Below are 11904 nucleotides of genomic sequence, written 5' to 3' on the forward strand. Positions count from 1 at the left end.
TAGGTCAGTAGATGGTAGGGAGAGCTTGCCTTGGTTCTCCGTTCCTGCCATTTTAAGATGATCTCCTTTCGCAGACCCACCGTTGGCACCACCCGCCTTGGGAAACCCGTCTGTGAATGTTCCTTAACTCATGATTCCACTAGCATCTTGACCTCCAGTTCGGGCTGTTTACTCTTTCATGGTTTACCAGGAGCTTTCCCCTGGCGTCCCTCTTCTCACAAAAATTCTGTGAGGAGGGAATATTTTCTTCACATGACAACTTTTTTTTTTTAACTTAAATTCATGTGACAACTTTTTTGAGAGAAGTTGGGCAACTTGCCCAGGGTGTCTGTGTCAAATCCAGTACCAGACAGACCTAGTGGGGTTCCCTTGAAAAGTTGACCTTATTTACTTTGCATTCATTAAGTTAGACCACCTTGGGGGAAAAAAAAGAAAAAGATAACTGATGCCAGCATTAACCTAACTCTCTTGGAATGAAACTTCAGTGTCCTAAATATGTTTGCATAGTCGAGATCTAGGGCGTGTGTTTTCTAATTACATGTCTAAATGCCGATAGATAAATGTGGGGGACAAGGCAAGTCATGAAACGCTATGGTCTCCAAAAACGATTGTGATTCCAAAGAAATCCGTGGTTTCAGAGATAACAGATTCCCTGTCTTTCTTGAAATGTTTTGAAATGGAAATCTGATGAGATCTCAGGAGGCAGCCATTGAAAAGGGGGCCGACCCTGACAAACGCGGCCCTTCTAGAGTCCATCCTTGGAAAGTGACAAACAGCACATAGAGATTGAGGGAAAATGACCACCCATGCGATGCTTAATGATTCTCTCTGTTTCTCTGCTACCCCTAGTGTAGCTTTGACAGAGCCTGGGAAGGAGAGACGAGGAGGCGCGCCTTCAGCTTGGTCTCAACATCCTGAAGCTGATCTCATCCTGCTACCATCAAACCTTCACTCGGAATCAAAGGTGCCAAATCCAAATCAAGACCCTAATGATTTCTCCCAAGCAAATCTGGCATATGGAGAGGCTGTGAACTGGCGGCCACTGGATCTGAGAGGGGGGAGCCTCGGAACACCCCCCAGCCAGAGGGCTCTGGGATGTAGCAGCAGTATCCTCTTGGGATCTGTAGGTTTGGAGACCTTCCAGGAGAGAACCAAGGGTGCGGTCAGCTTAAAGTGTCCGGGTATCACGGAAGCACAGGAGGCCAGTTCGGAAAGGCGAGCAGAACTCCCCCTGGGGAAGAAGCTCACCAAAAGCTTTTCCCAAAGCTCGATGTTCTTTAGCTCCGAAGGGAAAGGTCACAAAAGGTCCCCGGTGGCTCACAAAGACTCCAAGCTGTATAGGACATTACCCTTGCGCAAGCTGGAAGGCAGCAACTGGAGATGCCGGGGACCTTTCAGCTACTGCTTCCTGAACCGAGGGCAGGATGAAGAGGGTGATGAGGATGAAGAGGAGGGAGAGGCCACCCGCCAGGTCTCTTGCCTCTTTCGACCACAGATGACTCAAGCCATGCCAGAACCCATCAGTCCGCCTCTGGCTGTTGGGATTCAGAAGCAAGGAGGGGAGCTGACCAGAGCGTCAGTGCTGAAGGTCTGGGCGGAAGACCTGCCTGGCCCAGAGGATGCGGACTTTAGCAACCTGGCCTTCGATGCCCGGATTGCAAGAATCAGTGCCCTAAAAGAGAGCACGTACGCCATGCCTGATGGGTTCCTCGCAGCCCAAAACGATGCCAATGAGCTGCTCTGCCTAGTCAGGGCGACAAAGGGGAAGAGAGAGGAGTCACGCCCGGAAGCATATGACCTTACGCTTTCTCAGTACAAGCAACTGTTGTCCATCGAATCCAGACAGTTGGGAAGTGCCTGTAGGAAACTGGCGATGGCCGAGAAGAGCCCAGAGGAGATGCTCCTAGCCATGACTTCCAGCTTTCAAGTGCTCTGTTGCCTAACGGAAGCTTGCATGCGATTAGTTAAAGTCGTGAACTCAGAAACACAGCGGCAGGAAATCGTAGCGAAGATCAACGAAGTGGTCATAAACTACATTTGTCTCCTGAAAGCTGCAGAGGCAGCCACGGGAAAGATGAGTGGGGATCCTAATGTTGGACTCTCGGCGCGACATTCAACCACCATGGCCGCCCTCGTAAGCACACTAACGCGTTCTCTCAAGATGCTTTTAAATAAATAAAGTATGAAAGTCACATCATAATCTACCTTTGCAAAGCCATACGTGAACGTTTATTTACTTTATGTGTACGATGAACAGATGTCTCCTTTCTTCTCTCTGTATATTTTGTTATTTTATATAAAATAGGAGATAAAAGTCACACTGATGAAATGTTGAAATGTACTAATCAGATGTATTCTGTTTATATTATACGTATATATACACGAAAAAGAAATATCCAACCAAGTGATGACATTTGGCTATTTTTCATATAGTTGAAACTCCAGTTAAATGATGTGAAGTTTTAAATTTTACCGTGTTAGAGCAAAACAATGAATCCTATCCCCTCTCCCTCCAAGCGGACACTTGGAGACCATATCATTCATACTTAGAAGTTAAAACAGAAAGAGAGAAAGAGAAAGAAATCACAGTGTATATAAAACAGTACTTACATTTTAAAATTACGATTTTTAAGCATTGGCAATAGCAAAGAAGATGTTTAAAATCCAAGAAGCTATTATGAATTAATAGAGAATATATATAATTAATTTGAATTTTTTGCTCCTAGTGTTTGGTTATCTGATGCTTTCTTCCAAGAATCCTACATGAAATTTAATTTTGGCTTATGCCGTTTGGACTCGAAACGGGATGGGGGTGGATTCTATTGTGTCCCTACAAACGCTCATCACGTTGTTTCTATAATTAAAATACTTCCCAAATAGGAGAAGAGAGCTAACGATGGGCAGGTTCCTAGGTAATACCTAGAGTTAGAGATTATCTAGTTACATAAAATGAAAGGAATTAATAATATCAAATTAAAATTTTTGATGAAAAGAAAGATCTCCTTTGATTTAATGTCAAAATATATAAACCAAAGACGTCATCTTCCTTCCCACCCCAACTCAACCGCGAAACTTAGAATTCCATTAAGAGTGACAGAACATTTAGTGAAGTATTTGCAAAATTACCAAAAGCAACAATCAGTGATCATCGGAGTCCATGCAGATCCAGTCCCATAAAGCGGACGGGACGCCAGCCTGTGAGGCATAGCGCTCTACCTAGAGCTCCGTGCATCACCTCGACAGGGGCCAATGTTTCCAACCAAATTTGGAATCCCAGCCTAACATCGGGACAGTTTCAAATCTGGAATGTTTCAGAAAATCAGGGAGAGATGGCTCCTCTATTACAGAAGCCACGATCCAGAAAGTGTTTAGGAGAAGTTCTCGTTTGGATCAGTAGATAGAAATAGGAAAGCTGGGGGGTAAAAAAAAAAAAAAAAAAAACAAGTGGTAAATTTGACCACTTTGGGGGAAACTGATAGAATGTAAAGAAGTTTTCAGAACTGTCCTCTGTCTACAAATGTATCTTTGGGTCAAAGCAAAAGGACGCAAGCCGCAACTGTCAAATAAAATTGAAATGTACATATGTACTTAATGGGTCATTTAGTGCTCAAGCTCCACCTACTCCTGTTTGTGTAGATGGCTCCTTAAAAGATGACAGGAGTATGCCAGGTGCAAATACTTCATTTTTGTAGCCTACTGGGCAGAAGGCGTAACAGTCTGTAGTCGCTATCTCTTCTCATCAGTCGTTTCATAGAGACTCCATCCCAAAAGTCACACATATTTCTAGATGGTAGCAAACAAAAGGAGTTTAGGTGTGTGTTATTATAAATAATGTTTAAATAATACAACATTATTTTCTTATAATTATAAATATTGGTGTTTGATATTGATCAATATTAATGGTGTTTACTGTGGAAACTTTTGGTAAATATTCTGTGTACTAAAATGCTAACATTAATAGGATGTGTGTTCTTTGTCAGACAATGTGCTGAACATATCACATATATTTAACCATCACAACAATCTTATGGTTTGGACACTTGTTAATTCCCTATGGAGGCAATATGGTTTAATCGTTAAGGACATGGGGCCTGGGGTCAGAACCTTCTTGATTTACATTTGGACTCTGCCATTTCTACCCCTTTCATCTTGGGAAAGTTAATCTGTGTTTTCTAAATCTCGATTTCCTTAGAGGAAAACGAAAATCTCTTTCCATAGGATTGTCATGACTTTTAAGTACAATCACGTGTGTGAAAGTTTTACTGCATTACCCAGCAGAGTAAATACTTAATGTTAAGATAATTTCGTCATAGTCATTACGTCAAATATATCGCCCAAGCTGATGGGGGGGGGTTGCTTTATCTGCATATTGTCTCCTGCCTGTACGGGCAGGACACATTCTGTATGTTGCATGTGTCTAAAAGGAGCATACAAGGAAGCGGTGATCCTTGTTCAAATCCTATCCAGTTAGAACAGCTTTCAGTCCATTCCAGTTCTTTGCGAGGCCTCTGTGAAGCAGCTCTGGGTCTTTCCAGATCATCTCCCATTACCTATGGGTGCTCTGGTCCATTTCTGTTTCTTACAAACTCTTTAGTACTTTGAAAACCTCAAGCCCCCACCCATCCACCCAATTCACTACACAAGGGGCTCCTGAGTGGGGTCCAGGTCCACTAGAGTGTAGGAAGAACATGTTCGAATGATCCTTGTGTTTATTTTTATCTAGCCTTTTTTATGTTTGTGTATGTTTTATAATGGCATAATAGTATGGTGGTATATGTACATCATTTTAAATAAATAAATCAATTAATAAGCATATGCCTGGTGCATGTATGCAAAAATCTTGTCACAGGTAGGGTTGCATTCACACAAGTTAGGAGACCACTGAACTAGAGAATAAAATTTCCTTCTAACTCCAGGTCCTTTTTTTTTTTTTAAGATTTATTTATTTCAGAAAGCGGGGAGAGCACGCCTGGGTGGCGGGAGGGGCAGAGGGAGAGAAAAGCAGACTCCCCACTGAGCACAGAGCCCATCATGGGGCTCTATCCCAGAACCCTGAGATCATGACCTGAGCCGAAACCAGGGGTCGGTTAGACTGCGCCACCCAGATGCCCCTGTACCTGTGGTCCTTTATACTGAAGTCCTCAGCCTGGTTTTCCAAGTGTGTCACTATTAATCTTTTATTCTGAGGCTTTGAAACATACACAAAAGCAGACACAGTCATATAATGAATCGTGTGTACTTCTCACACACCAACTCATTTCGTCGTAAGAACTTCTTACAGGTGACTTTTAAACATAACCACAATGCCATTTTCACACCTCTAAAAATCAATAATTTCTTAATGTTATCAAGTAAATATTAGAGAAGAAAGTAAAAATTCCTATAAACCCAACCCCCAAAGACAGTCCTTGTCAACAATTTAGGGCACCTTCTTTCAACTTCACATATATATGTATGTATATATTATTGTCTGGGTTTGTGAGTTTAACCTTTGACTCCGAGTTGTTCTGACTGCAAGTGCCCTTCTAGCTGCATCCCCATCCCAGCATACTTTATGTAAGTGGATTGGCCAGAAGGGGAACGATAGACATGGAAAGAATAAGATGAAATGAGGAAGATGAACCCCACAACCTTAGGCTTCTAGTAACATCCAACAACTAGTGCAATTGTTTCAGACACTGAAATTAACACAGACTCCCTAGGCCCAACTGCAATCAGTCTAATCGCAAAATAAATTACTTTCCAGAAAAGAAAGACTAACAAATACTGGAATGACCAGTACAGCAACACTGCAAAGGATCAATTCCTTTTGCTAAGAATTTCATCTTCCATGATGATCTATCTTAAGAAAGACAGTCTTCATTTATGTTCCTTTTTCATGTATTTCCAAATGCCAGTTACTCTCTGAATGATACTTCTGAGCTACTCTGGGTATTACTCTAATTTATTTCTCCTGGATTACTCTTGGTTTGGCAATGGGAGAAATCCACTCTCTTTTGTTTACCATTCATAATTGTGTTAACTGATTTTTAAATTGGAAAATGAGCATATTGGCTCTGTTTGCATGATTCCTTATCTTTAAACAAACATTTAGAAATCTTTATAAGGATCAAAGTACATATATTACATTGTTTCTCTCTAACCTGACTTTGTCTCCACATTTTGGGGGGTGGAGGGGTGCTTAGGGGTGGGAGATGTCTGAGGGGCTCTGTGTGGGTGGGTGGGAGCGTAAGACTAGTTTTCAGTTTGGTTTTGTGGATTCCAGAGCTTGTTTCCCCTGTGGCAGTCCAAAAATTATGATAAAACGTTCTCTGTATAACATTCCTAAATCTTCCTTTAAAGTTAACATTACAGAGATACCTTCCCTGCTTTGAAAGATCAGAGTTGGCATCTAACCTTTTGTACTGAATTTTTATTCATAAGATCTTGAACATCACTAAGCTGGATACTTTTTCATTATCTCCCTGTTCTCTGGCCTACCCAACTCACTTTTTAATTTCAAAGCCTATACATAGAAAATCCATATCTTTATCAAGTGTTTCTGCTGCAGAAAATAATGGAATGAATTAAATCCTGGGTCACTGAAATAAGTAGATAGCCACTTATCCCACGTAGCTTATTTTGCCATTCAATTCGAAATTAACCTCCTGCCTTCAGCTAAACCTTGTCCAATCTTACCTCTGTATTTATGATGGCATCTCGATTTTCTGTTACACATTCACCTCAAAGCATTGAGTTGTTTGTGGGTTTCTTTGGGGTTTTTTCATTCTCCCTATTAATTCTCATTTTCTACTCCACAGCCTGGACCAAAATTTTGTTTGCGGCATTGTCATTCACAACTTTAGGGGAATTAGCTTTGGCAGTGGAGGTATGTGGGATTTGAGAAGCTGAGCCTTCTTGCTAACCCCAACCAAGTAATGTATTTGTTTTCACTCTGATTAGTACCTTTTGCATGTCTTGTCCTTTCACTGAACGATCCAATTCTCCTTTCTGTCACCCACTTAAAGAGTCAAGATGAGTCCGTTCATTCATTTCTAATCTGGGCAAACACTGCTAGGTGCTGGAGGTGGGACGTGATGGTGAATGATTGACATGGTCCTTCCCAAAAATGGAGCACCCATTCTAGAATGGGCCATTCCTCAAGAAAGGAGGGGCTCAGAGTAAGTGAGCATTGCAGGCAGTTTTCACTTTGCATGAGATCGCAGGCCCTCAAAGATAACCAAGCCAGCCAGAAATGTGCAAAATGATCTTAATAGACAGTAAGAAAAAAATTACAATTGTTCCATGACCTATAAAGATTTCTGTGAAAACATCACTATCTTACTGTCAATTTTAAATATATAGGGACATGAAAAAAATAGAGTAAAACGGATACTTATTTGGTACACAGTGATTTAAAACATTAGAAACTGTGAGAATTAAAGTGGGCCTTTTTGGTAAAGCCTCATAGAGGGCAGTGTGAACAGTGTTTGTCTTCTTTTTTTCACCATTTAGCTTATAATCTGGAAGGAGCATCTTTTCTATGCTTTGGCAAATTGTCATACTGCTTTCTAAATTTGGATCAGCTTCACGTATTTTATCGTTCATGCTTCCAATGTTGTGAAATGTCTCCAAGAGTTCCTTTAATGTAGGTGGGTTTCTTTTTCAGTGTTACTTCCTCTGGGACAGCTTCGCCCTTTTCATCACAGCCACCCCCCTTGCTTACGTCAATGAATTTGCCTTCACTGCCTTCCTCTGGCTGCCTATGTCCAGTCTCAAAGGAAGGCTGTGTTTGCGTTCCCATAATCAGCGACTTTGTCTACCATTCCACTTACATTCTCTCTTATTTCACTTCCAGCATCATCATTTTTTGTTTCTCTACTGCACTTTCATCTTTGTTGGCCTGTTCCCTCTTTCAATCATCCATTTTTACTAAATGTTATGTGGCTTTATCATTCGGTAGGGGGAAAAAGAAGACAGCACAACTACATCCTTTGCTGTCTGTGCCTGAGCTGAATAGCAGAAGCTTGGCAGCCCATACCAATGGACGTTCAAAGAAGTGATACAATTGGTCCCTGATCATCATGCACCTCTTTTATTTATACAGTGATTTTTGGATTGAAGAGGTAATCACGAAGTTTGGACTTTGTGCAATGATTCACAGTTAGCATACCATGGTAACTGAGGTTTAAACCATGTTGTTGGGGGATGGGTATTTCATAAAACCATGGTAACTGAAATTCATGCATATCAGACCCATGCAGAATGAGGACTGCCTGGACACTAATGTTTAAAGAGTCTGAAGCCAGTGGTGAAAATAGCTGAACAGTTAGTGTTTAGCACTGTCCAATAAGATTTCCTGCTATCATGGACATTTTCCAAATCTGTGATGCACAATATTGTAGCCAATAGTCATACGTGGCTATTGTGGATGTTCAGTGCGGCCAGAATGATGAAGCAACAGAATCTTGAAGTCAATGCACTTTAATTCATTTAAATTTAAAACCCACCTGTGGCTAGTGGCACACGGAGGTCTAGTGGGCAAGTGCAGGTCTAGGGGGCAAGCAAAGAAGAGTAAAATAAACAGAATAATGACAAATTTCAGTAAGTTTTAAGAGGGAAAATTGATAGTCTGCCGAGGAAATAAGTCAAGACTTTGTCTAGGTTTGAAACGAAGGAGCCAGCTCTGATCAGTTGGTACATGACCCCCATTTCACACAGGCCCCGCTAAAGATATTTAAATGTTATATGCATTAGAGACAGTAGCAGATAAAGACCCTCCCTCATTAAACATGGGCTCTGACTTATCCAAACCCTTTCCTAAGTCCCAGGTCAAAAGACAACTGAGTACCCCCTGAATAATGCAAATACACACACAGACACATGCACACTTGTTCTTAGCCTTTGGGTGCCTTCAAGGATGCTGATGTGTGATTTGCATGGATAAATATTTCTTCCCTAAGATCTGAAAATCAGCTGCTGAGTGCACATTAGTTCGTGAATGACTGACAGCTGCACTGGGGCATAGGAAGTGTGGCAAATATTGACCTAATAGCCAGCATGAGCAGTCTGTTCCCTAAAAGGTGTCCTTCCCAACGCAGTCTGACTCCATACCAGCCCTTAGCCCAGAGCTGGAACTTTCCTCTGTTTTTCCTGATCTCTCTACCAGTTCTTGGGCCCAACTTCCTTCTTGGTGGGGCTCCAAGCCTCACCCAAGCCCACTCAGATGTAACCAGCACATTCTGCAGTCTAAAATATACATAGGGTTAGGAATAAAGGAAGATGTGAGCCCAGAGTTTGATGAAAGACAATTTAAATTTAATCACCACTATCTATTATTTCTTCCCTTTACTTTCCCCTCCTAATCTCCCCCCCACCCCCCAGCCCGCCCCTCTGTATTAGTTTTATGTTGCTGTTTAATGAGTGAACACAAACTTAGTGGTGCATTTATTATCTCACAGTTTCTAGAGCTCAGGAGTCTGGGCACAACTTACCTGGGTCATTTGCTCAAGGTGTCACAAAGTTAAAACCAAGGTTTTGGCTAGGCTGCAGTCATTGAAGGCTCAGCTGGGGATGAGTCTGCTTGGAATTCAAATTCAATTTCTTGCAGCTATATGACTAGAGAGTAGCCCTGGTATTTTGCTGCTGGAGTCTGGAGCCTGCCCACGGGTCACAGAGCCTGTCCACGGTTCCTTGCTACAGGGGCATCTCCAACATGACTCCTTATTTTATCAAGGCCACAAGGAGAAGCTCTGACCTCAGGGAAGGTCCAGTCTCTCTTTTATGGGTTTCACCTGATTAAGTCAGCCCACTTAGGATAATGTCCCTTTTGATTAATTCAAAGTTAACTGAGTTGGGGGACGCCTGGCTTTCTCAGTCGGTGGGGCATGAGACTCAGTCTCGGGGTTGTGGGTTTGAGCCCCACGTTGGGTATAGAGATTACTTAAGAGCAAAATTTAAAAAAAGAAAAAAAGACTGAGTTGGGACCGTAAGTGCATCTCCAATATTATATCACAGTTGCCACACTCTGTCACTTAGAAGCATGCCACAGGTTCTGCCCACACTCAAGAGGTGAGGACTGCTTGGGCTGTAAATACTAGGAATTGGGAATTGTGGGGGATCACTTTAGGGTCTGTCCACCACGCCCTTTAAGGCTTTTCCCTCAGCTACAAACTCGACAGATGAAATACTCCTCTGGACAGAAGAAATAGTGTAAACACTTGAAATATAGACTTGAAAGACCTTCAGGACCCCGCAGCCTTCAGCTTTCTCTGCCCTGGCCCAGGCCCATTCTCTAGACATATTTCCCTGTTAATAGGCCAAGTTGCTCTGGCTGCAAATGCCAATAATTATGATGTACTGACCTGTGCAGGTCAGAATTTTATTAGCGCTAAGACCATAGGTGACCTTCCTGTGGCAATATGACTTTTTTCACCACACTCATTTTAGAGTCAAGTTATGACTTCAAGATCAGGTTAGATCACATAATTCAACCAGCAGATGGATTATTAAAGATGCCAAACTTTAACCAGCATAACCATGCTTTCTCAAGTATTTATGAGAAGGGGGATGAGTCAAGTAAGGTTGCTTGGTCCTAAGTGATTCAGCTGGAGGTGGACTCCACTCCTTCAGGTTCAACACCACACCATGTCCCACTTGGAACTCCTAGCCTGAGTGCCCTGAAAGGATGCTGCTTTCTCCATGTGGGTTCCAACAGAGACAAATATAAAAAAGGGTTCATTTCCTTCTAGATTCTGTGACCCTTTTTCCTCTCCCTTGATTTTCCAGAGCTATATAAAGCTATGTCATTGAATCAGACTTTTGTTGAATCGGACTTAGTATTCCCCGGATTTCTGAGACAGGAGCAACAAGACACACACACACACACACACACACACACACACACACACACGTATACTGGATCACAAGGGAAAGTTAATGTGACCAAAATGATGGCACCTGTCTATACTCCCACAGGGTTTTGACTGATACATCCTACCCACAGTGTGCACTATCCAGCTTTCTGACTTTGCCTATTTGATGGATTTCTATTTCTTTGTTATTTTAATTTGCATTCTGGGATTGATAAAGGGTTTCACCTTTTCTTCATGTGGTCATTGACCATTGAGGTTCTTTTTCCTTTAATTTCCTCTTATGTCCTTTGCCCAATTTTCAGTTAAGTTTTCTATTTTTCAATGTTGATTTACAGATGTTTTTTATGTATTTCTATATGATGCACTCATTGGCTTGGGACATTGCAAGTATCTTTTCCCAATCCATCACTTGTAATCTTTGTCCATAGTTTCCTTTTGAAAACAGAAAGCCTTAGTTTGGAAATAATCAAGTCCACCAATCTTTGACCATATGATGTATGCCTCCTCTTCTCTTTACTTTATAGTTCCGCCATTCCTATATGGGTCTTTAATCCATCCGAAATCCACTTTTTTCTCTGAGTCAAGTAGGAATCCACTTTTACTCTTCCCCATAGATGTAGACCATTTCCTCAACATCAGATCGCTGACCGGATCCTGTGAGACAAGCAGCATATGTCAAGGCTTAGATGGCCAAGTGTGGACAGTTTGGGGATGGCGATTTGTATCGCTTCTAACTTACACACATTCTGCCTCCGGTCTGCTTGGAAATCTTTGGAGGGAACACTCTTGGCCATGACACAGATTCCATTGTGGTGAAGTGGCTTGGGGAAAAACTGAGGCTCTCCCCACCTGCTTATAGGTGTGCAGATCACAACAAGGATGAACTAAAGCTGAAGAACATGGCAAATGTCCCACGTTCTGGGCAGAACTGTTGGTCAACTCATGTGCAGTACCATCAAGATGTCCTAGGAGAAACTGGATAAGACATTAACAGGAAAGAAAAGTCCTGAATTACTAGATAGGCGTGAGAAAAGCCAAGCTATGGTTTATT

General features: G+C 42.0%; 1 protein-coding gene across 5 annotated transcripts in view; it reads left to right on the forward strand.

The window, feature by feature from the left end:
- The window catches only part of FRMPD4 (FERM and PDZ domain containing 4), an 854311-nt gene extending 849402 nt beyond the window's left edge, over positions 1-4909 (forward strand). For all 5 annotated transcript variants that reach the window (XM_032329882.1, XM_032329884.1, XM_032329883.1 and 2 more), the window contains one exon: positions 855-4909. In XM_032329882.1, the coding sequence (XP_032185773.1) occupies positions 855-2179 (1325 nt within the window). In that variant the 3' untranslated portion in view covers positions 2180-4909. The remainder of the gene's footprint in view (positions 1-854) is intronic.
- The last annotated feature ends 6995 nt before the right edge of the window (positions 4910-11904 follow it).

This window comes from Mustela erminea, chromosome X (assembly GCF_009829155.1).
Source record: "Mustela erminea isolate mMusErm1 chromosome X, mMusErm1.Pri, whole genome shotgun sequence".
Lineage (NCBI taxonomy): Eukaryota > Metazoa > Chordata > Mammalia > Carnivora > Mustelidae > Mustela > Mustela erminea.